The sequence below is a fragment of the Excalfactoria chinensis genome, chromosome 10 (genome assembly GCF_039878825.1).
Source record: "Excalfactoria chinensis isolate bCotChi1 chromosome 10, bCotChi1.hap2, whole genome shotgun sequence".
Lineage (NCBI taxonomy): Eukaryota > Metazoa > Chordata > Aves > Galliformes > Phasianidae > Excalfactoria > Excalfactoria chinensis.
This window is the reverse complement of record NC_092834.1, coordinates 11,022,327-11,048,035: the sequence shown is the minus strand read 5'-3', so window position 1 is coordinate 11,048,035 and position 25,709 is coordinate 11,022,327. Positions and strand designations below refer to the sequence as shown.

At 48.3% G+C, this 25,709-nt stretch overlaps 2 protein-coding genes across 2 annotated transcripts; both read left to right on the top strand.

Annotated features, from left to right (window-relative positions):
- The first annotated feature begins 346 nt into the window (after window positions 1–346).
- Window positions 347–20,460, top strand: GNB5 (G protein subunit beta 5). The gene is made up of 11 exons (XM_072345099.1): window positions 347–585; window positions 3,763–3,899; window positions 5,133–5,174; window positions 5,811–5,887; window positions 7,356–7,488; window positions 11,106–11,249; window positions 14,192–14,283; window positions 14,409–14,457; window positions 17,238–17,334; window positions 18,143–18,309; window positions 18,952–20,460. The coding sequence occupies exons 1-11, from the start codon at window positions 474–476 to the stop codon at window positions 18,961–18,963; spliced, it is 1,062 nt and encodes a 353-aa protein (XP_072201200.1). The 5' UTR covers window positions 347–473; the 3' UTR covers window positions 18,964–20,460.
- A 1,626-nt stretch (window positions 20,461–22,086) lies between these two features.
- On the top strand, window positions 22,087–25,324 carry BCL2L10 (BCL2 like 10). Its single transcript, XM_072345098.1, has 2 exons — window positions 22,087–22,576; window positions 24,153–25,324. Exons 1-2 carry the CDS (start codon window positions 22,175–22,177, stop codon window positions 24,282–24,284), a joined length of 534 nt encoding a protein of 177 aa, XP_072201199.1. The 5' UTR covers window positions 22,087–22,174; the 3' UTR covers window positions 24,285–25,324.
- The last annotated feature ends 385 nt before the right edge of the window (window positions 25,325–25,709 follow it).

Here is a 25,709-nt window from a genome sequence, read left to right as displayed (position 1 = left end):
TTGCCCCAAGCCTGCAGTGGAGCATGGGGTTGCTGTGACCAAAATGCAGGACCCGGCACTTGGTCTTGCTGCAGTGCATGCAGTTAGCCTCAGCCCGGCGGTCCGGGTGCCTCTGTAGGGGCTTCTCTACGAGAATGCCGCGGGAGAGAGTCGAAGGCTTTGCTGAAGTCTAGGAAAATTACATCCTTCCCTCACAGAGCGTGCAAAGTTGTACAGATTCGTTGGGGCACGCAGCAGCTCCCCGCTGGCATGTATTTCTGAGCTAGCGAAGCCCTGGGGCAGCGGGCAGGGCTGGGTGCCCGGCTGCACCTGCAGCAGGGACCGCCGTGCTGCGGGGCGGCAGCGTGCGGGGGGGGGGGAGCCGGCCGCGTTGCGTTGCTGAGGCAGCAGGAGCCTCCGAGCATCCCTGAGAGCCGGGCAACAAACTCCTCCTCCCTCCCTCTCATCTGTCTTTCGCCGCTTCCTTTGCAAAGATGGCAACCGAGGGTCTGCACGAGAACGAGACGTTGGCTTCGCTGAAGAACGAGGCGGAGAGCCTGAAGGGCAAGCTGGAGGAGGAGCGGGCCAAGCTGCACGACGTGGAGCGTGAGCGGGGCCGGGCGGCGGGGCGGCGGGGAGCGCGGCCTGGCCGGGTCGGGCAGCGGCGGGCGGAAGGGCGCGGGCCGGCCCGGGAGGAGGAGAGACGCGGCCGGGGATGCGGCCGGGGGGCGCCGTGCCGGACGGCTCCGTGCCCGCCGGGCCCCGCGTGGGGCAGACCGGGGGCGGCGCGGGAGGCCGCGGGGTTCCGCAGCGCCGGGCCCGGAGCTCTGCTCGCGGCGGTACTGCGCGCATCTTAGCGACGGAAACAAAGATTGAAGGCGACCCCGGGGAAGTTGGTGGGGACGTGCTTCAATGAGGCCGGGATTTTTTGTTTCCTAAAGAACTGCTGAGTAGCAGCTGTGGGAGCGTTTAAAGGGACTTACGTTTTATTTTTTTGGTCTGCAGTAAATAGAGCATATTCTAGTCTAAGTTAGACCGTCATAATGCACACCCTATCAATAGGAATCACTAAGCAAAGGCCTCATTACAGAAACATTACCATAAATCATCCCATCCGTACAGCACCTCTGCTGTATCAGTAGCAGTGGGGCCTCTCTTTGACAGGTCCCTTTGGCATAAGCTTAAATCCACCTTTGCTCAGGAAAGCAGTTTCACCCACGGTTGGAGCGATGCTGTAAAAGGACATGACGTTGCAGTTGTAGGATATTTACCTCTTTTCTCACACATAAAATCTGTAACTTCCATTGGGCCGTGGCATGGTTTCCACGTCCTTACACTCATGTAGAGCAGTGCTTACTCACAGTCAAGTCTATATCAGAGCGGTTTTTTTATGTTTCAGTTATTCCCAAGAGCGATTTCTGCTGAGGTTATAAATAACAGAATAAGGCATCTTTCTCTCTCTTTCTCTCTTTTTTTAATCTAAAAATGTATCTTTTGCATTTTTTTCCCTCTGATCGCAACCTTCCCTCTGTGGTTCCCAAAACAAACAGCTGGCTGAACTGGTACTGCCCTTATTTGTCCAGTGGGTTTGGAACAGCAGCTCTCAGAAATGTGGACAGAAAGGGGAAATACCAAACATGCATTTGAGCCACAGTGTTACAGATTCAGGGATTTGGTTCTCTCACTTGAAATGTGGGGTATAAATAAAACAGCTTGTCCTGTTCATGCGAGCCATAACTTTTTAAGGCCAGAGATACTATTAGAACTTCCAGCACAGAAAGGATCAAAGACCCGGTGGTATCTGCATCAAATCCCCGCTTCCTGTTGGTCCAAACCATATGCTCTATAAAAATAGCATGTTTTATCTGGACCTTTGTAAAACCACTCGAGCTAATTGCTGGCTGCAGCCGATCTGTTTGTCTGAGTGCATAATTTTCAACTATCCTGAAACAATGTCAGGGAACGCTTCAAAATAATTATCTGACTCTGCAACCTGTGCTAGGCGGGTACGGCGTTATTATGGCTGCGACTGGAGATAAGCGTCCTCACAGAACGTAAAAGCCAAACCAGACAATTCCACAGAGTCTCAGTTGTGTTGACATAATGGAAAGACTTTGCTATTGTCTGTGAAACGTTTGTTTTTTCAGATATGTTCTGGCCTCAAGCGTCTTTCCAGCTGCCATAATAACCTCCTGTCCCGTGCATTCGTGTCTTCTGATTGGATCACTGAGTGGGTTTCGGTGGGCAAAAGTAGGGGGAAAATGTACCTTTTCCTGAGTAAGCCTATAGGATAGTAATCAGAAACTTGTTTCTGACCTCTCATTGGAAATAGCAGGGTCGGATGGTTGGGGGTGGTGGGCAGCACTGGGCCCTGGGCTGGGAGAGGCTGGGCAAGCAGAGATTTCAGGCAGAGCATTGCTCTGGCACAGCCCACAGGGCTGGTGGTTTTGAAAGACAACTCTTGAAAATCTAAACTACTTGAAATCAGCCTCTGCCTTAGGCAGAAATTTCTCCCCTGACCCTGTGCCAAGGACTGATCTCAAAGTGAAGGACGCCTGCAGCTGCTCTAGAAAAGTGACCAAGAGTGAAGCAGCAGCGTTGCTCTAGAGCAGTCACCCGTCCCACACGGCATGGAGCTCGGCCTCTAGCAAGGCTCTGGAAAGCTTAATATTTCATCTGCCAGCTCACTGAAGTGTGTGAGCTTCTGCATTTATTTCTAAAGATCTGAGTCAGGTATTGTCCCCTTAGCTAGCAGCAGCTGTGTTAGTTTATGTTTCATCATGGACAAACATGACATGAGGTAGCACTGGATCCCGTTATCATAGAATGGCCTACATTGGAAAGGACATTTATGCCCATCCAGTTACAACCCTCCTGCTGTGTTGCCACCCACCAAATCAGGCTGCCCAGAGTCTATCCAGCCTGGCCTCACGCACCTCCAGAGATGGGACACCCACAGCTCTAGGCAGGGCTAACATCTAACCTAAATCCTCCCTCTTTTAGTTTTAAGTAATTTCCCCCTTTCCTATCACTGTCTTCCCCTGTAAAAAGTCTGTCTCCCTCCTGCTGGTAGGCTCCCTTCAAGCAGAGGAAAGCTGCAATGAGGTCTCCCTGTAGCCTTCTCCAAGCCCAGTACCCTCAGTGTTTCTTCACAGGAGAGGTGTTCTGGCTCTGATCACCTTCATTTCCCTGCTCAGTCGGAGCTGTGTCTTGGCCCTCAGAGCTTCCTTGGGCATCAGGTGGGGATGGCATGGCAAGAAGTCTCTGGTAGCTGTATCACACTGAGTCTCACAAGCAGAACAAGGGTTTTACAGTGAAAACTTCAGAGATTTGATGCTTATCCCCTTCTTTGTATGATTTGTTCCTCCAAGACACAGCAGTGATCTTCAGTTCTGTTGAGCACCTCAGGGTGTGGGTGAGGCTGGGGATGCTCTTTCAAGCCACAGCCAGACTGAGGGTTTCCCTCAGACAGTGAGAGGGAGGAAAGGGGGTGAGTAATTGATTTTCCAGTTATGCTTGGGAACGATAGCGTGCAAGTGCTTCAGCTGCTACAGCCGTGGAATTCAATCCATGGGTGAGTGCATCCATATCTTTTTTTGGTGGATATATTCGTACACCTCCCACCTTGGTTTTATCACCTGCCAGTTCTAAGGCAGACCTTTTGGCTTGCATATAGGCTCATGTTTCTTGGATTCATTCCTCCAAGTGACATTACTCACACATGCAAAGGCTTTCTGTGGCACAATTTCAATGCAAGGTTCCCTAACCATCAGCTGTTTGCAGTTCATCAGGTGGCAGAGCGTGTGGAGGCATTAGGCCAGTTTGTGATGAAGACCAGGAGGACCCTGAAGGGCCACGGAAATAAAGTTCTCTGTATGGACTGGTGCAAAGACAAAAGAAGAATTGTGAGCTCTTCCCAGGTATGCCACTGGGCGGGTGTTTTACAAAGACAATGTTGGGCACTGTACAGAATTCTTCTGAGGCAAATGCATACTTTTATTGCCTTGGGATTACAGACTTAATGTTCAGTAATGATTTCACTTGATGTGTTAACAAAAAACAATCAGGAAAAGGGAAGGAAAGTGATATTAATTCTTGCAGAGATTCCTGTGTGCAAACATTTCTTCCACAATCTTGTGTGCCTTAAAAGCCTCAAACAATCTGCCAAAGCTACTGCATCTACTTGGGCATTTTGAGAAACTGTCCTACCACCTGCTCAAGATCAGTCTCACGAGCTGTAGGAGGTAATAAGATAATTACTTTCTAGATCCCCTGGTTCATCATGTGCCCAGTATGGCAGTGAGTGAGTGAGCTGCATCACACAGCTGTTCATTGACCTATATGAAATCTGTCAGGGGTCTCACCAGAGGGATAAAAATAGGCAATCTGCATTGCAAGCCACCTTCAGTTACTGTGAGTTTTTTACCATTCATGGTGATTCCAGCAAAGAGAATCAAAGTTTAAATAATTAACGGGACAGGTTTGTTTTTTGGTTTTTTTTTTAGTGGTTAAAATGCCACTGCGTAAATCAGAAAGCTAAGCAGTAAAGTGGTAATGCATTTTGTCTCCATTTCTAAGAACTGAAACGAGTCCAGATATAGCAAAAATTCCTCTTTACCAATAAACATTTCAGTTTCAGCAAACTGGGAGGATAACCAGTATGATGCACTAAAGGCAAAGTTACTGGCAGGATTGTTGCTGGCATACACAAAGTGGTTGAGTTACTCTCAGTGGAGTGTTGTTACAATTGCTATTTAGCTGGTTGTAACAGTGTATAACTGAAGTAAGTGTAGCAAGAAGTAAAGAGGAAAATAGAAAAAGACAGGAAAGGAAGATGAATAAACACTGCAGTGTCCATAAATTATTCTGTGCATGTTGCCAGCTGGGAAAATGACTTATAATACAGGTCACCTCTTGTATTTGTAAGGCCTTGGACTGAGCCACCAACAGGTTTTACATGGGAGAAGTGTCTGCTTTTGCAGATGGTGGTTGCAGGCTGGGGGAAACACATTGTGGTTGAAAGGAGGCAGGTGAGCACTCGCTAGCAATGGCTTCTTGAGGTGACCGTGACAGGGATATCAATGAGCAGCAGAATTTCCCCCAAATTTGGAATGTGATCTGACAGATGTACCTCTCTGTGTGTTTTCATTTAGGATGGAAAGGTGATTGTGTGGGATTCGTTCACTACCAATAAGGTAGGTGAAAGTCAGCAAAGGCCCAATTTCTGTGCAGAGGGCAAACAGCGGTGGGATACAGTGGAGGTCTGAAGGGCAAACAGGTGGCACAGGTGACAGCAGTATGATAGAATAGCCTGCAAGGTTCCACCAGCACCTCAGAGCAAGGAACCCACACAAACCATCTCCCTTCACTTGCCTCTGAGCAAAGTCCCCACAAGGGCACTGTTATTTGTTGTGGTCTGCAGCATGTACCAATCCAATCCTTTCACTGATGGGATGCCCCTGGGCTGGAGGAAAAACCAGGCTAGTTAAATGGAAAACTTCCCTGAGTAACAGCTATGCAAGGTGCCATGTGTGATCACTAGGGATTCTTAGCCATGGTGTTTACTGTGATATGACAGTACTGGTTCTCTAAGCTCTGTCAGGACTCTCCTTTCTTCAGACAGCTGTGAAAATACAGCTCATTTCTAACTCACCCACATATGTACCACACTGACATTTTCAACACCAAGTAGCATCAATTAAACATGCGCTGTGTTTGGGGCTTGTGAATAAGGTGAGAGTAGTCAGGTATGGAGTAGCTGTCCTCCTACTGCTTTGCTGGGTTAGGGAAGTAGTAATGTCTAAGTTTTAAAGAGAGATACTGTGTTTCAGGAACATGCCGTGACAATGCCATGTACCTGGGTGATGGCGTGTGCATATGCCCCATCTGGATGTGCCATTGCTTGTGGGTAAGTTTCCAGTTTCCCCAGCTGCTTGTGCAGAGAGACTTGATTTGCAGGGATCTCCTGATGCCTTCACAAGATGCCGACAGTTAGAAGCTTGCGTGCCTTGATTGTGGATGGGAGGATTATATTCAGTGCCTCTGTTTCTAGTCCCATAACGGCTCATCCATTTTGTCTCCACTGACTTCAGTGCAATAACATCTGTTGTATAAGCATGGTAAATAATCCTCTTTCAGCATTTATATCATGGGTTAGGAATTCTGCATGCATGCAAGTTCTCTGTTCCAATTTGATTGTGTGCATTGGATATATCTTCTAAGGGAGAGTGGTTTTAACCCTATTCTTCCTTTGCTTTCTTTCTTCTAAGAGGTAGAGAGAAAGATTGTCCGATAAGGATTATCAGCACATGGATAGATCTTGTGGAGGTGAAGTGGGGGGAAGTGACCCTGTCCTTGATAATTATCTGCAACTTTTCTGAGGGCTCAGGTTTGAAAAAATCAAGTTTTTGCAGGAGAGAAAACAAAGAGAGAAGAAGTTGGCAAAAGATCTTTTAAAAAGGGACTGGGTGGATCACACAGACAAAGTAAGCTTGGGGCGAGAAAGAAACAAAGGGAGACTTTACTGTGCTGCTTGCAAATGTGGAAAAAAGACTCCATAAGTGTCTGTGGAGATGGAGTTCAGAAACTGTATGACTTTTACTACAACTTAAAGAATGACAGGGAAGCTCTTGTAAGGGAGGCAATGGGGACATAACTGCATCGCACTACCTAGCTCTGTATTTCTGCTGTGGCACTGGTTAAGAGCCGTGCAGTTAAGGCACAAAGCAAGCACCTGCTGGAGTCCTGGGGACCCGGGACCGAGGCATGACTGAACTAACACAGCTTTAGAAAGGCATCAAGGTGGGCACAGCTGGCCTGGGTGACACAGCTTGTCTGCTGTGACTGTCCAAGAGGGACACACCAGCTGCAGGTGTAGGTATTTCTGGTGTGTTCTTCCCCAGATTCTTCCAAAAGACCTTTACTTCACGTCCACTCTTTGCTATGCTGTCTCTTCCATAGGAGTTATATCAAATTTATTAATGTACATAAATAATGATGTTTTAAATGCTAGTACTCACAATGACACATGGCAGAAAAATGGCACTCTGACTGAATAGGAAAAATTAACCCTGAAGTGACCGTGTCACCTTCTAGCTTGTACTTTAGTAAGTCTTAATTCAGTGCCATTTATAAACTGGATGAGGGTAAAAAATAGTGAGCCTCAGCTGTTGATGTGTTGTAACGTAGCCAGGCTGGTGAGGCAGCTGGGCTTACCCGCACGTGAGGTCCAGGCCAGCACAATACAGGGAAGTCGGTGCTTGTGAGGATTTGGTAGCACAGCACTGACAGGTGGTTTCCTTCTTATCACCACTTGCCTTTTGTTGTTGCAGTTTTAACCAGTTCTCTCTGTTATTTGCTATTATTACTCTCTCCAGTGGCCTGGACAACAAGTGTTCTGTGTACCCTCTGACATTTGACAAAAATGAAAATATGGCTGCAAAGAAGAAATCGGTTGCAATGCACACAAACTACTTGTCTGCCTGCAGCTTCACTAACTCTGACATGCAGGTAAATGCATCCCCTGCCTAACATGAGCCACACTTGTATGTGATGCAGTAACCTTCTCTGCAAAAGGGGCGTTCAGTAACCAGAGTCATGTCCTGCCATATGCAGGGCTTCTGGGACACTCGGGAGCAATGAATGTGCTGCAAAATCTTCTCTGGCAGCTTGTAACAGCCTGTGGCCAGGCTGTTGTGCCTGTGCCCTGCAAAAGCCTGTGTCTTTTGCAGAGAATGTTTGCTGGTACTCGGTGTGTTCTCTGCTCGCTGGCCCTGTGCTGCCTTGTGCTTTTAGGAGCTTGAACTAATGTAAATAGTTGAGGAGAAAAAAAACAACACCAGTTCAAGTAGAACTAAGCCGGGTGTTTGCTTTGCCAGCTGGTGGTGGAGTGTGCATTGTTGCCTGCTTTGTTGTGGATGTCCAGTCAACTTTGCTTTAATTCTTAGTATTTTTTTATTCATATCAAGTGACATATTTGAGCTCAAGGATGACTCCACAGAGAGCCATCCTTGCCATGATGTGCTCTCCTGAGGGAAAGCAGTGATGTTGACCCTGTCTCATAGATAGGGGCTGAGACAAAGAGCAGTGATTGCTCACAGTCACAGTGGGACTCTATGGCAAAGCTAGGGACAAAATGCAGATCATCTAGGACCAGTCTAGTCTCCTCCTGCAGTGAATATCACACTCCTTTCTCCAGAAACAGAAAAGACTATGAAAGGAGCCAGAGTAACCTCCCTGCCCACCCTGGTTTTCAAATTCATATTGAAATTCTATTCAGAGCACTCAGGAAATAAAAAAATAATAATAAAAGAAAGAAAAAAAAGCATTTAAATCATTCTCTGTGTCAGCAGAGCTGCTGGAAAGGGAATACCTTGTTCCCTTCTTGCAGATATTTAGAGCTCTTCTGAAGGAAATGCCAGCTCTGATTGCTTCTATTTCAAGACATGAGATGCCCCAAAGTATGTTGTTATTTGCCAGTCTGTCATTCTGGAATGACTCTGAGGTGCTAATTCAGGCTGATTGTCATGGAAACAGGTGGTGGAGGGACCTGTCTCAGGCTTGCTCAGCCCTGACCTCACTGTGCAGGAGCCCTGCGTAATTGGAGGAGAGTCTAAATGATGTGGAATGGCTGTGATGAGACACAAAACCAGGCATCTGTTTTCTTGTCCATACCTATGTGTGTCATGATTTAAATCCTATGGAAAGAAAAGAAAAATGTGATGTATTTTTCATAATAAAAATAGAAGGAAAAAATAGTGTTTTTTTTTCCTTCCTTATTAAATATGGCAAACTGCATTGATATACTGCACCACAGTGGATTAAGTTATTTTAGATTCAATGATTCTGAGATTTTGCTGAAGAATTTTTCTTGTGATTGATAGGCATATGCTTTTAAGTGATTGCTTATAGCGCTATTTAAACAAATACAAGCAAATGGTTTGGCTAAGCTTCTGTTAGGGCACTGTTATATAGGGCATCCCAGAGAACCCCGCATTGCATCTCTTTTCTCCCTTTAGGTAATGGCCTAAGAATTAAAATCATGCAGAAATTCTGAGGGTACACTGTGCAACAGGTACACTGTGCAGCTCTGCTCTCCTGGCAGTGTCACCAGAGGACTTGCCGTGTTGCCTGTCCTGGAGCATCTCTGGGGCAGAGCACAGCTCCCCAAGTGCAGAGCTCCATGACAGCCAGCACCAGAGCTGCGAGTGCTGCTGTTCTGCCTCAGCTGCTTTCTCAAACCTGTGCTCAGTTTTCAGAATGAATATCAGGAGAGGAGCTCAGAAATCGGTGTGTCCATGACATCTGGTAAGAGGTGGCTCATCATTGATGAAAGCCAAGCTCAGGCTGCACAGATGCTGAAAGAGGAAGTGCCATCTTTGCTCTTCATCATGTTGCCATCTCAGGCCAAGAGGAGCACTGAGCTGTCAGCTGGGTAACCTGCACAAATCAGCCTGGGCCCCACAGATCAGTCCTGCCAGAGAAAGCTTCCCCAACACAGAGCGCCTGGGAGCCTCACTTCCTAAATTAGGTATCTGCAGCTCTGCAGAGCGATAATGTTCCCCACGTGACAATGCTCTGTGTGTATTAATAGCAAGAGTTAGTTGGGATCTCGGGTGTTGTTCATGGGGCAGGCAGCCATAGTGTCAGTGTGACAGAGCTAAGGAAAAGGATGTGACTGTGGGGAAGATAGAGTGGCCCTTCTTGCTGCTCCTACCCCAGCGCCTGCACTCCTGGTGAGCCCCAACATGGGGCCATGTACAGCACTGCTTCTTGGTGCCAGAAGGGATCCATAGCGATCATCGAGTTCAACTCCAGCATTAGCTGGAGCCATGGACTGCCAACAAACCTCTGCCTTATGTCTTTAGCTATTCCTGTTTCCATGAGATCTTTCTTTCTTACAAGAGCAAATGCTCAGAGCTGGAAGTTTTCATTCCTCACTCAGTACCTTCACTTTCCATCTGAGCACAAATCATGCACAAAATAGAGAATTTTATTAACCTAGGCTCAAAAACAGGGCAGAAAGACAATTCAGGGCTTTGTTCTACTGTTGACATCCCAGAATATCGCTGTGACTCTGCAGGAGGGTTTGGAATAGGCTGTTCTGCAGCTTTGCAGACTTTTGTTTTTGGGAGGAGTTTTTGGAGCACCTGTCAAACGTGATCAGTGTTTAACTTTTATGCAACTCTGTGAATGGTTTCATGAGCGTATGATCATTTTCTTGTTAAGGAGTATTTTGTTTTTAACCTCTAATTACCTACTGGGATCCTCGAGTTTCCCCACTGAACATGAGAATAATCTTTGCAGAAGACTTCATAAGGTCAGAGAACTACAGAACATGCAGAGTTGTTGTATGGTCACCCTAGTCTGTTCCATGTCTATGCACAGAGACCTATAAAATCTGTGATTGCATAACAGCTTTGGGTGCCAAGGGGAAATTCTAAACAATTGAACATCATCAGGCTTTAGCCGCAATCACAAGCACTGATCACATGCCTGTAGCAGATGAGGGAAGCTGTGAGCTCTGTTTGATCAAGATCTGTTCAAGCCTCTTCACACATAAATGGTTTTGGACAAGTGAGAAGTGATGGACTTGTCAAACAACTGTCTAGACAGGCTTGCTTCCCTTTCAGAATATCCATGTCTTAAGCCCAATTCATTGGTTTGAATCTGGCGATTTCAAGCTAAAAAAACCTGAAGGAGTTAAGCAGGTAAACCACAACAGGCATCCTTTACTCCAACAGTTCTTTAAGCAGTTTGAATTCCAGCAGCCTAAAGTAGAGCTGAATACAGGGACAGACAAAAATACCGGTCTGGTTCTACCACCCCTTAGATCTCTGATGGCATCTGTTCTTCAAACCCCACTGCACAAAACTGACCATTACTGAAACACTATGTCATTACAGCTGTGTCAGTTCTCCTTTTCTCTCCACTCTCACTTCTTTCCTTAAAAGTTAAAAACACGGTCTCAGCTCAGAAGAGGATTGTTTTTATGGCTTTGATTTATTGTATAATATTTCTTGAAGTTAAAGCTGTCCTTGGCGTACAAATAGGATGCCAGTTGTTTCTTTGTAAGCCTGATTATCTGTTGAATTTTGTGTCGTGACTTTCCTTGCCATGTTCCATAGATCCTGACAGCAAGCGGAGATGGGACCTGTGCTCTGTGGGATGTTGAGAGTGGGCAGCTTCTGCAAAGCTTCCATGGACATGGAGCTGATGTCCTGTGCCTGGATCTGGCTCCTTCAGAAACTGGAAATACATTTGTCTCTGGGGTAAGCAGGAGCTTCCTATCATCATATCAAGTTAAGGAAGGTGGGAGGGAAAAGGCAGCAAAACAGGAGGCTTGTGATCTTATTGAAGAAGCGTTGGAGTATGTAGTGGGAGCATCACTGCAATCCTCTCATTGCAAGCAGATGTCTCAATCTGGAGTAAATTAAACTTCTGACTGTGGGGTCAAACCCACCCTCTCATTGTGACCGCGGTTATGCTTACTTAGCAGATTCCATCCCACACCAAAGCAACTCAGCCCGAGATCAAAACAACACCTCTCCCAGGAAGGAACGGGCTCAGAACTGGAGCTGCAGGCTCATTCTGCAGACAGAGGTGTGAGCTCGCCACAGCAGACGCCCTTCTGCTTTTGGCTCTGTTGTGCCCAGCTCTCTGGAGGCAGGCAGGGTGTGCCAGTGGCTGCTTGGGGCATCAGTGCAGGGCTGTAAATAATGCACATGCCGCTGTGTTGCTCAACCACTCCCCAGCAGCCAAGGGGTAGCATGGGTGCTGGCTGGACCCTCATGCAAGTTGGTGCAGAGAGATGAGGTGTGGCCACATCTTCAGCTGTTGCTGAGCCCCCTGTGCTTTCCAGTGGTACCAGAGGCATTCAAAGACCCTTTGTCAGCCACATGCTGTCCGCTGCTCCCCATGCCCTGAGGGACACGCCAACCTTGCTGGGGCCAAAGGATGGTTCTAGGGAAATATCAGGGCACCTTCCCAATGGTGTTCTGCTGCTGAAGGAGCACTGCCCCAGACAGCTGAGCTATGGCTACACAGTAAGGCACAACAAGGCACAGAGGTGAATGCAGTGGGTTTTAGCTCCTTTTTGAGGGAGTGCTGGTCCTTCCCACCTCAGAAGCCAAGTGTGCAGGTAGGAGCTATTAGGAGCTGGGAGGTGAGCCCTTGCTACCAATAATTGTGGATGCTACCTGGTTATTTTGTCTAACCAGTGATGGCACGATGTGTCCTGTGCTTGCTAGGGGAAATGGCCCTTGTGCTGGAGGGTACTGTCTGTCAATCAGAGGATTCCACTTATAGTGCACAGAGTCACAGTCTTGTCCCTTCACGATAAACCTGGACCTCTTCAGTTACAGCTCTTTTTATCAAATTTGGTGGGTCCACCAGGAGCAAAGTCCAGCACACTGGCCCGGTTTGCCTGCTGTTAGCACAGCTGCTCCGAAGCGTGACTGAAAGCTAATTCCATCTGAGTGCATTTACTCCTCCCGGGCTTTCCTGCCACTGAGCTCACTTCCCAGAAAGGACAGATTCATTCTCCCTGGGAACAGCTCAGCTTATTATAGGGTGAAGAATCGCAAGCAGCTATGGTACTGCTAAGAGAATATGTCATACTTTGTCAGTGTAGAAGCATAGGCATGTCTGTGCTCACAGAGACTCACTTAACTCATCAAATGCAGAACACCACTTTAGTGAAGGTCTGTCTTACGCTGAGTTGATGCTGCATAACCGAAGTGGTGTGACCTGGATGTATAGTGATATATAGAATGTCCCTGTATACCAGGGCTCTGCAGTACAGCAATCTTGAGATGGAATAAGCGATGTAAATGCAACAGCATGTAGAACGGGAGCTGTTGTGTATAACAACTAAAAATCACAGTATGACTTATAGAGCTGGGTGAGCTCAGGGCTGAGCTCCAGGCTGTTGTGCTCTGAGCCCTTGGAGCATTGCTCCTTGGGGCAAGGTGGGCAGCAGTCGTGGGGCCATTTCTCCACAGGTGTTTGCTGGTTTCTCCTTCAAACCTTAGTAATCCAAACAGCAGCTTCTCAGTTCGGTCTTGGCCCCAAACTCCTTGAGAGGTCAGTAAGAATGGTGCGCATGGGAGCAATGCAAAGGGCTGGGCTGGGGCTGTGGCAGAGCCTCCAAGGGAAACGTGCTGAATCCAAAATGTTTTCAACACAGTGTGCTTTCGCCTATGCAGAAACTGCAACTTGGTATGAAGGAACATTTAAATAATGAGTAACTTAAATAATGGCATCATTAGTAAAAAAAGCTGGGATTTCATTTTACAGGAGAGTTTCAAAAAATAAAGAGACACTTGAATTGTGAAGAGAGTTAATTTAGCCAGCAATTACATGTGCTTAAAAATAAATAACGTGGGGCACAGTCTGCTGAGCAGCACTCACCAGCAGCTGCCTGGGCTGCTCTGTGCTTCCCATACAGCATGTAGGCAGCAGGGACCCTTGTGGAGAGGCTGAGCCACCCCCAGAGCTGAGCCTACCTTCTGCCTTTCCCCTGCAGGGTTGTGTTTATTAAAACCTCTCATCACTCTTAAAAGAAAAGTATATGCTCTTTTTCCTGCTGCTGCTTTTGTGACAGCAGTGAAACACTGCTGCTGAGAGCAGGACCAAAAACGTGCCTCTGCAGGCATGAGAGGGTCCATCACTGAGGACATCACAGGTGCCCGGCACCTTTTAGGAAGCACTCAGTGTTAAACCATCCTTTCAAAGCACAGCTTGGGTGGCTTAGAGCTTGATGATGAGCTGAAATGCTGTCATGCTTCTTTTCTCATCCAGCCTTGCCACCGAGCATGGAGGTGCTACAAGCTGTGGTGGGAGTTAACTCTGGTTTGGCAAGAGACATCTATTTCATTTCCAGTTTCAGTGTATGAAAAGCATTTATCATAAAACTTTTAGTGCTGGGTATTAATATTTATGTTGAGCATGTGAAGCAGTAAGGGAACGAGTCACTCATGCAGCATGGGGAAACTGCAGATGCAGTGGCAATGTGAGCAGAGCAGGGCACTGAGTGCTGGTCAGTGTGAACACACCCTGCCATGTCTGCACAAGGGCCCCTTTCCCTCTGACCTCTCTGTGCCCCACAGCAGCACTGCCCTGTGAATGCAGCTGGGTTTGAACACATATTGGATACATGAGGGGCGATCGTCACTGTTTGTACAACTGTAGTGAGTTTCTTTTGTCTTGTTAGGGGTGTGACAAGAAAGCCATGGTGTGGGACATGCGGTCCGGTCAGTGCATCCAGTCCTTCGAAACCCACGATTCAGACATCAACAGCGTCAGGTCAGTGTGTTTGTGGGAGAGGACGCACTTGTGATGCTGAGCCATGCACTGCTTCTATTTTTGAAGACTGATCTCATCCAAATAATGTAATGTGTTCTCTGTCTTTTTTTTTCACTCATGCACAGATATTACCCAAGTGGAGATGCTTTTGCCTCTGGTTCAGATGATGCCACGGTATGTTGATTCAACAGCATAATTTTGAGTTCTGTTGCCTCCCAGGTCAGATTGTTCTAAGAACCTAGGTCATATTCATGGAAATCTGCCAGTGGCTGCACTGGGCCTGCAGCACCAAAATTAGGGTGCCATAATTAGGATGTGATATGAAGATATTAAACACTATATGGAAAAAGATCTAGTAATGATTTGTAGGTCACCATTGCGAAGTTTTCTACATGAGGTACTGCCCAAATCTTCATTTCAAATGTTCTATGTTTTGAAGTTTCACAATCAGAATTAGCTGTCTTACTAGAAGAGATTTGGCTTCATACAGTTAGCCACAATCAGTGCAGAAAGAACCAGATAGAAACATAGAATCATAGAATCGCTCAGGTTGGAAAAGACCTTAAAGATTATCAAGTCCAACAATGACCTAACCATACTAACCTAATTCTAAGAACCCTCCGCTAAATCATGTCCCTGAGCACCACATCCAAACACTTTTTAAACACATCCAGGGACGGTGACTCAACCACCCCCCTGGGGAACCTATTCCAGTGCTTATCAACCCTTTCTGTAAATAAGGTTTTCCTGATATCCAACCTAAACTTACCCTGGTGCAACTTGAGGCCATTTCCCCTCATCCCGTCCCTTGTCACCAGTGAGGAGATCAACCCCACTCATCAGAAGCAGCAGCACAATGCAAGGACACACAAACATGCATGTCTCAGCAAGCACTGGGGCTGTGGGCTTGGCGTGGGGCTGTGCAGATGCAGCCAGTTGGTCTCAGCAGCTCTGTGCATCCTGAGGGCAGGCTGGCCCCCATGTCCATCTCCTCCCTGCCAACATGACTCACTGCAATGAGTCACTGCATCCAGGGCATTCTAGTCATACAATAGCCCTTCCTGGGTTTATCTATGAGTAAGCTGCTAGGAGGACACAGTATGTATTGACTGGTAATGTTAGTCAGCATGTTGCATGTTGCTTGCAAAATGTCACTTACCTCCTGGTGCCCATGGGCTCTGGCATGGTGTGTGTGGCTGGAGTCTTGAGACAGCTGGTGGGTCTGCAGGGCTCTGCTTGCAACCCTGCAGGAGCCAAGCTGGCAATAAACGCAACTGGAGAGCAGGCCTTTGGGAGGCACCTGACACCCTTCTGCCTTGTCAGACATCTCACTGAGGTGCATGGGGGTGAAGAACCTTTCTGAGGTACTCTGACCTAGAAGCATGTTTTGAGTCTGCTCCAAAATTGACTCAACTCAACAGAACCATTCCTGTTTTCTTCCCTGGATGCGTGCGCTGCTTTTTAGGTTTTAAAAGCTTCTATTGGAAATTAATACCTCTAGCTTGTATGGTGAGCCCAGTGCATCTCTGCACATTTGGTTGTGGCACTGTGAACATCTGAGATGCTGAGAGAGTGAGAAGAAGGAAACGTCCTTTGTTAAATACCAATTAGAGTGCTTTCTTTTGATGCCCAGTACCACAAGCTGGGCTCCTGTGCTTACTAATTATTTTGACTTGATGGGAGAATGGGAAAGGCCATCTTCGTACTTCTGATGGAAGTTTTGGCAGTTTCCACCCATGTCACTGTTTAAGCCAAGAGGTTGGTGTTTTCCTGTTACAGACCGGTGTGCTGATGGGTATCTCTGAGCTGACTGTATACTTAGGGATTTCGAGGTATATGTAATTCTGACTGTGTGGAGGGAAACCATAAAAGTGTGCTCACACAGCAGTGCTCTCACCTGAGGTGACCCTTACTCCCTATCAGGACAGTCTGATAGAATTACTCATTGACAGAAATGTGGACATTTCATACCTTGTGGCTTCACACAGCCCTGCCAATGGCACAGCTCCTCCTCTATGCACAGGCTGCTCATCAGCTGTTCTTCACAAGTCTTAATATTAAGAAATCCAGCTGGCCAGGGTTTGCTTAAGCTTAACATATTAAGGAAGGTTTTCAGTTCAAGTATTTGAAAAGTGCTTTGTGATTTCAGACCTAACAGATTGCTATTCTGAATGGCAATGAAATCTTGTCTGTCTATGCAGCCTTTCCATGTTAAGCAAGCCAAAGTGTGCTGGGAGATGATAAGGGTTTTAGAGTGAGTGGGGATTTTCCATACGAAATGAAAATCAAAGATCTGTATGAAAAATGTGTTATCTCACCTAAATTATTTTCGCGTAGGTTCTTCAAGCAGACAAACCTCATTTCATGTTCAGCCAGAGGCTGCTTGCTGTCCTGTATCACAGCACAGAGCAGCATTGTGGCTCCCTCTGTGCCAAGGGAACGGCCTTAGCACCATACCATGTGGGCAGTGTTAACAAAGCTCCGGAGGTTTAATTCTGTGTCTCTGAAGCTCCCGTTATGGCTGAAGTGTTCATCTTAGAGAGTGTGCCGACAGCCAGTAAGTAGGCAGCAGGATACCCTAACACAGGAAACCACAGTGGGGAAGCAAGAGAGCAGGCTGGGAGCGGCAGAAATTCCAGGAGATATCCATGGTCCAAAACCAAACTGCTTTCTTTATATCAGGACAGGAAGGAGGTGTACAGGAGAGGTTTGGACGAGCAAGCTCTGTACTCAGTTTACACAAAGCTGCCTGGTTTTGTTCAGATCCTTGTTAGCTTCCAGAGGAGTCCCAGTTGTAGTGGGCAGAAAGAACAGAAGGAAGGAATCCAAGCAGCCATTTTCTGTGATACCTGCTAGGCTGCAGGCCTTCCCAATCACATTCTTTCAATGAAAAGTAGTGGCCGTTGACTCTGATCTTTACTGTGACACGTACGTTGTTTTTGTTTTGATCTTAGTGCCGCTTATACGACCTTCGCGCAGACAGAGAAGTAGCAATTTATTCCAAGGAGAGCATCATTTTTGGAGCATCCAGTGTGGATTTCTCTCTCAGTGGTGAGAACTGCACTTGGGAGGTGGTGGTTTTAGTGTTGGGATGGTGGAAGGCTGTCAAATGTTGTCAGTTTAACTTGACAAAGCATTTGAAAACCAGTGCTAAATCCAAAAATCTTCCTCTGTAAATTAAAATGACTCTTTATGTCGCCCAGCTGACTTTGCAGCAATGAAAAGTATTCTCCTGGTCACGCCGAAAGCAGAAAATATTTTGCCATTAACTACAGCTGGGCTAGAATTTCACAATGATTGTTAAAAATGCTTCAAAGGAAACACGAAATGTAACTTGACTATAACGCACACTTACATGAATAGTTTATTAAAGGATAATAAATGATTAATAGAAACTCAAAGTATGTTAAAAGAGCACGAAGGCAGAGCCATTTTTCACTGCAGATCCAGAGATGTGAGCTTGAGTCTTCTCCGCCTCCTCCCAGCCCTGCTCCAGGGGGCTCCCACAGGGCTGAGCATGGGGCAAGCTGCTCCCAGCACACTGACAGATGGAGATGGCTCTGTGCCGGTCATGGGCACCACTGCTGGTCCCATTGGGGACAAAGAATCACTAATTTCTCTCCTGATTGTTCAGCTGTTTGTATTCAACTCCTGCAAAGTCTGAGCAAAGAAATGTTGGCCTTTGTTGGCTTTCAACTAATTAATATTCTAATCATTTTAGTATTTAACGGGGATAAGAGCGTGGCAGTGTGTGTGTGTCAGCATGGGAAAGCTGGGCTGCTGCCTGCTTCCCGTTACTGCAGTAATGATGTGTTGCCCACTTAAGAATTCATTTTTTGAAATCTCATTCTCTTTGTAGGTCGCCTGCTGTTTGCAGGGTATAATGATTACACCATAAATGTCTGGGATGTGCTGAAAGGATCCCGTGTATCTATTCTGTTTGGACACGAGAACCGTGTCAGCACCCTGCGGGTCTCTCCTGATGGGACGGCGTTCTGCTCAGGGTCCTGGGACCACACTCTGCGAGTAAGCACTGGGGGCACCTTGCTGGTTGGTTTGCTTTAATAGAAAGGGACAGGGACAGGGATTAGGAAAGGAAAATTGACTCTCCAGGTTCCTTTCACTGTCTAAGGTGGGGCTATAAGAAGGGGACAGACTCTTTAGCAGGATCTGTTGTGATAGGACAAGGGAAAATGGTTTCAAACTAAAAGACAGAAGTTGTAGATTGGATACGAGGAAGAAGTTTTTACAGTAGGGGCAGTGAGGCACTGGTACAGGTTGCCCAGATAGGTGGCAGTGCCCCACTCCTGGAGAGACACCCCAGGTCAGTCTGGAGGAGCTCTGAGCACCTGATGGAGCTATAGGTGTCCCTGTTCAGTGCAGGGGTGGATGACCTTTAAAGGTCCCTTCCAACTCAAGTGGTTCTGTGACAACTAACAAAGATATAAAATCCTGCAGCATAAAGTGTGAGCTGAAAATTCGAATGGAAACATTGCCTCGCAGGACTTGCAGAGCTGTTGAAGCCAAGGAAATTTTGAAGTCGCTTCTTAAATGGTATCACGGCCGCTGGTATCCTGTGTCACTAACCTGACTGCCTTGGCAAATTTTAATTCAGTACCTGATAGAACAGTGAGGGTCATAAATGACTGTTCAACTCTCTTTCTGCAGATCTGGGCTTAACATGAGATCCTGTGTGCAGAATCCAATGAAGACCGATGACCTGGACTGCAAAAACAGCATAAAGAAAGCTCCTTGAAAATCAGACATTCGCTACTCTACAAAGGAGTGACACCAAACCCACAGATCAACACAACTAGGTAGGACATAACCTGCTCGAACACATAGCAAACATGAACTCGTGGTAAAAGTTAATGCTTCTGATTCTGTTTTGAAAGTACCATATTTTACTATAGAACTAGTTTAGTTAATTATAAATGGACTTTTCTCTGAAGTCGTCTGTATCACAGAAATGAGTATTACAGTGCACATTATGTGTTTATTTGCATGATTTGAGTTCCTTTTTAGAGCAAAAAAAATCAAGAGAGATTCCTGATTTTATCAGGTTGTAGCATCAGGTTTTGGGAACATTCCATAGGGCTGCATTGAGTTTTGGTGTTGAAAAGTGGGAAGAAAAGCAACTCTGATGCTTAGTGATGTCATTGCGGCTGACTGAAGCACGGTGAGCAGAGGCCCTGCTGGGAAGGTTGTTGTCATAAAAATGTATTTTTTGTACAGAAGAGAACCCTTTAAATCCCTGCTTTTTCCTACTGTCTTTTTAGATTGAAATTAGTATTTCGTCTCTGTTACCTGAATATAAAGAATCTAAATATATACAAAATGATAAATGCAAAGATGAGGTATATAAACATGATTTACATAATCATGAGGTAGTATTTAACCAGTAGTTTCTTAGAAATCGTTAATTGTATCACTTGGTGAGTGAATTTTCTTTACTTAAAGGATACTACACGCTAAGCACTGAGGGATACTACACGCTAAGCTCTAGCACCATTACACTGATGGTCAGGTCTTTTCCAAGTCAGTCACAGTTGTTCTGTGATCGCAGTTCTTATCTGCATTTTGAGCAGTTCACACCGCCATGGCAGGGTGATGTAGCCTTAAATGTGCATTAAAGGCAGCATGCTCCCATTTTGAGATCCTTGTGTAACATCAGAGCAGCACAAGTTCATGCCAATGCGGGCCAAATCTTAGAAGCCAAACTGTACAGCCCCTACTTGAACAGCTCTCCTACTGGAGCGAGGCAATGCAGTCGTAGTTGGGTGTGAGAATGGATGGCAGCGAGCTGCTGGGCCCCGCTGTGGGCCTCATTTATGAAAACATTGGGATCCAAAGAATCCATGAGCAGGTAAGGTAGGACACTGATACGTGTATCAGCCTTCAGTCTCTCATGAAGTTACAGTTGTTTCTGCTTGGAAAAGGCAACCCTGATGCTTTGGAATACTTGTGGCAAACAATCCCTGTATCGAATGCACTACAGAAACTGTAATGTCATATGGAGCTGACTGTGCAATATTGAGTCAATACACTGTACACATCTGATCAAAAGATATTAATGTTTAGATAGTATTTATTGGTAAGATATCTGTTTCAAACTTACTGCATTGTGTTGATACTTATGAATGGCCCAAATACAATAAATTGTATTTTGCATATTGAGAGCATGTTCTTGGTCAATTTCGTGTTAAGTACATGCAGTGGTAACAATTGCTTCTGGATTTTGGCATTTACTTGTTGCACCATACAGCTTTGTAGGTCATTTGTCCAGAGCAGTATCCAGATGTACTGGAAAATGGCTCCTGCAATACCTTCCAGTGATACCCACGGAGCCAGAACTGCAAGAGCTGCCTTTGGAGACACTCGAGCCTCCCTCTGAGCACCTCCTGCCTCCAGAAGGCCAGGATTCAGGTTGTGTTTTCCTGCTTAGAAGGCTCATAGCTGACATGTGATGTTTTCTTTCCAGAAATGACACAAGAATGCGCTGGAAAATGCAGAGTATGTGTTTTGCAAGAGCCTGGACTGTCCTCACATTGCAGTGCGACACAGTGAGCACAGGGCACGGACACGCTGCTGAGGGCCTGGCTGTCACTGCTGGGGTAAATCCTGCGTGCAGACTGTGCTGAGATGCAGCAGTGAAGCTCTCTGCTTTGGCAGTGGAGCAGTCGTGCTGGGATCAGCTGTCCTTTGCACTTGCATGTAGGTTTTGTGGTCACCGTGCAGGCTGCCGCTGGAAGCGCTCAGTTTAGACCTAGGGAAAAAAAAGCAGCACCTTACTTTAGGCACGTTGTTTCATTTCCCTTCCTCGGAAGAGCTGGGGAAGTGCTGAACCAGCCTATCCCTGTGATAGCAGTACCCACACACTGCACTCGTGGCAGTGATGCCGGCACCGGGTCTGGCACGGCCGTCCCTGCATGGAGAAGGCCCGGGGGTCTCGCACGTGCGGGCTGCTGCCTCCAAGTGTGAGTGCGAGGGAGCGGCAGTCCCTGTCAGGCGGCCCGGCCCCTCCGAACGAACGCCGTATAAACAGGAAGGGTGGAAGAGGAAATTGCCAGAGCGATGGCAGCCTCTCCCTCTGCTCTCCTGCCCTGAGGAATGCAATAGGAAATTCCTGCTCCGGGATTAACAATCGTAGGGAAAACCCGAGTTTAAGAAGCAAAAAGCCCGGGTGCAAAGCCGTGCTGCCTTCCAGTCACAGCTCCGGCGCATAAACACAGACCAGATTTTCCCGGTTAAAAGCAAAACAAAAAGCACCAAATATGGGGATGTAAAACCGAGAGTTTGCCTTAGCGGTGGCTCTGAGCTCGGGCCGTTCTCGATAGCGAAACCGCTGCAGGATTCGGTCCAGCTCTATTTTTAGGTTGGCTAACGGGGCTCGGCAGGGACGGCCGCGTGTGAGCGCACAGCCCGTCCGTGCCGTCGCAGAGCTGCGGGGCGGCGCAGCCGTGCCGCGCGGGGACTCGGGACCTCGGGGGACCGTTACGGAGCGGCAGCGCCTCGGGCCGCTTTTGTTCCCTGCCCTTTCACCGGCCGCGGCCCGAGCGTCCCAGCCCCGCATCCCGCGCGCCGTCCGGCTGGAATTGGAGGCGAACCGCGCCCGTCCCGCAGCCCGGAGGCCTCGAGGAGCGCCCTGCAGCCCCGGGACGCCGCCGTGGGAAAGCGCGAAGCAGCCCCGCGCCGGCACCGCGTGCGGCCCGAGCGACAAAGGCACCGCGCGGCAACGCCCGGCTGGCGGAGGGGCGGGCCGGGGCGGGGCGGCGGGAGAGGGCCGGGCCGGGCCGGGCCACGCGGGCGGCGGCGGCGGGGGCGGAGGGGCCGCTCCGCCTCTTAGTCGGCGGCAGCTGCTGCGGGCCCGCAGCCGCCCCGGGCCGCCGCCATGCCGGGCTCTCTGAAGGAGGAGACGGCGCTGCTGCTGGAGGACTACTTCCAGCACCGCGCCGGCGGGGCCGCGCTGCCTCCCAGCGCCACGGCGGCCGAGCTGCGGCGGGCGGCGGCCGAGCTGGAGCGCCGAGAGCGGCCCTTCTTCCGCTCCTGCGCTCCGCTGGCGCGGGCCGAGCCGCGGGAGGCGGCGGCGCTGCTGCGGAAGGTGGCGGCGCAGCTGGAGGCCGAAGGCGGCCTCAACTGGGGCCGGCTGCTGGCGCTCGTGGTGTTCGCCGGCACGCTGGCGGCCGCGCTGGCCGAGAGCGGCTGCGAGGAAGGGCCGAGCCGGCTGGCCGCCGCGCTGGCCGCGTACCTGGCCGAGGAGCAGGGCGAGTGGATGGAGGAGCACGGCGGATGGGTGAGCGGGGCCGGGCCGGGGCCGGGGGCGGGAGCGGCTCGGGCGGGGCTCCGGGCGCCGAGCGGTGCCTGCGGGCCGGGGAGCGGCGCGGGTGGTGGCCGGGAGCCGGTGTTGCGGCGTGGCGGGGTCGGGGCGCTGGGCTGAGCTGTCAGCGCCGAGGCGCGCCCTGCCGCCTGCCCGCCGCGACGGCTGTGCCGGGTGTGGGAGGGCGCGTCCGAAGGGCGGCTCATGGCTCCGGGACCGGCACGTGCGAGTCCTTAGGGCGGCTGTCAGCGCCCCGTGCCGGGCTTACACGCGCGCTCGGAGCGGTGCTGCTCTGCTCGGGGGCGCGGTTCGCCCTGTCCCCAGGTGGGCGGCCCGGAGAACGGCTCAGGTGGGTCCGCTCCGGATGTACTGATGTGTATCCCTGAATGCAGCTGGGAGCGAATTCATTGGCCGTCAGTAGCGCTGCTCCGGTGCTCTCTTGTTCCAGAACTGGTCGGGTTGGGTATCGTGGCAGTGTGGGCGACAGCCTTAATGCACATGGCAGCGTAGAACCGACGGCAATGGAGAGCTGCAGTTGCTGTCTCTCCTCTGCCACGAGATCCATGCTCAAAAAGCTGCGCTGAAGGCATCTGTGCGGCTCTGCCTGTGTTTCCAAAGATAATGTCACGTATCCTAGAGAACTTCAAGTTCCCCATCTTCCAAACTAGCAGAATATTTGATACCGGTGCAGAGAAGTACAAAAGTCTGAAGGGAGAGCGGGGAGATGAGCCATTGGCTGTGCTGACTTTTCCAGAGGAAAGGAGAACTTCTAAAAGGAAGTTGGTTTTCCAATGGTCACTCCTCCATCTGGATGCTGAGGACAATATGGTGGTTGGCTACAATGTAAACTGTCATTTAGCAAAATCGCATTGCCTGTTGGCAGAAATTAAAGTGTAAAGAACAAAGTTCCGGAAGAAATCAAGAGTATAACTTGTTTACATAGACATCTGCTGAGCGGAGTTCAAACACGACCATCTGGACTTGTATGACTGCCACTTCTGATTATCGCAAATAAAGATCTGCTAGAGCAGCTGCCAGCTCTGCTCTGTCATAGGTCAGTGCTGAGCAGCATCCACTTGGCCCTTCCAAGAGAATATGTAATCAGAGTCGTGCATCGACCGGGATGGGACCGGCTTCAGGCTCCTGGCTTTCAAGTGGAAATTTCCATATCCTGTGTTTCACATACTTTCTGAATCGTGAATGGGGGGAACAATGCTGGCAGCTGTGATCAAAACCTTGCTTAAAAGGGTGAAAATAATGCAGTGACATGCTGAACGTCCTATCCAGACGTTGGCAATTGTCTGTTGAGCAAGGCACACAAACACACACACAAACACATGGAGTGACCGCTTCCAGTCGTCTCCTGTGTGAGCTCACACAAAGCGTTTTGTGTGCTGAAGACAATAGGGCTGAGGCTTTCGTGATGGGATTTCTGTGGTTGACAGGTGCTGTGCTGGGATTGCAAACGCAACTGTACTCAAAGATGTGTTTAAAAGCAAAATGACTGATTGCTAAGCCAACCAACTCAATGTCCTTTCTCTTGCTTTTCTAGGACGGCTTCTGTCGCTTCTTCGGCAGACATGGCTCCCAACCAGCCGACCAGAACAGTACCTTAAGCAATGCTATCATGGCAGCAGCAGGGTTTGGAATAGCAGGATTAGCTTTTCTCTTGGTGGTGCGGTAGGCGGATGGATGGATGGATGGATCTTTGCAATGGGGAAAGTACTCTCAGAACTGTTTTACCAGATCGCATTCTATTTTCTATAGAACAGATCCTCTAAGAAGAAGTTTATATTTTTAAAGTGGCTCGGAAAACTCGCTCACCAAACCCTTGGCTATAAACCGCTTCACTCGCTACCCAGTAACGGCACAAAGATGTACCACACCACCATTTGTGCGTGTTCACAGTGTGTCGTCTCCAAACGTCCCCTGGACTTTCTTTTGAACGTTTGACCCTAAACGTTACCATGGTTCTTGTACTGTAACTTCTGAGTGCTCAATGTCATGCTAGGAAAAAGCTATGGTGGACTCGTAACTAAACCCTGTGTTCTAGGCATTTACATGGAGGCAGTCCCAGACCTCGCCTGCCATTCGTACTGTAACGTGGCCTCACACCGACTGATAGAACACGGTCTGTGGCTTCACATGCGGTGCCCAGCACTTGTTATTGAGAGGCAACTCAACTCGTTGGTTGATGTAGAGCAGTTAGTACCTGTGATGTGAGGCGTTATGGCTTGATGTAATGTAAGGCTGATTTCATGACACTACAAGAGTGTAAGTGTTGATACAGGACAGTAATGGCTGCAGTTCCAGTTCTTACTGAAAGGAATTTAAATATTAAACCTTAATTGGTATAGTGAAATCCAGTGGAGGCTGGAATTTCTCTGGATTTCCCTTACAAAACGAGAATTTCCATATATCATAATATATTTTTGAAGTATTTATCACTGTATAATACTTGTAGCCATGACATCTTTATTTTTGTTTAAAACTTCATTTTTAATGCTGGTTCTTCTCACTCTCATGTGTGTCAGGCGTTGTCTTGTTTGAGGAACGTTTTGCTCTATTTCCAACATGCTGTGTATTTCTTTCCACGGTTGTACAAATTGCCTTCTGTTCCTGGTAGCTTTTAATAACGTTCTTGGGTTACTTACAGCGTGTACAATATTACTATGGTGACTTAAAATGGTGAATAAATGTTAAGTATTTTTATTTTCAAAAACCTTTTTAAAATTCACTGGGCTGGGTCAGTTTGCATCCACCATCTCAACGTGCTGACCTGACCCAGGGGAGCTGTGTGGCACAGAGCAGGGTGAAGGCCATCCACATCACAGAGGAGTGCTGAGCTCAGAGCTGTAGGGGCAGGGCTGCCCTTAGAGATGATCCAGCCTGAAAGACTGGCTTCGTTGCTGCAACTGGAAGTAACCCTATGGTTTCTCAAGCTGAAACGTTCCCAAGTTGGCTAACATAGCTGGGTACTGAGAGGCTCGCCTGGGAGCTGCTCCTACTTGTACAGGGTAACAGGGTTCTTGTTTCTTCTCAGCTGAGTTGCTGCTGCCTTTCTCTTTCACTATTAGCTTTTTTTCCCCTCTCTACTGGAACGAGTTTC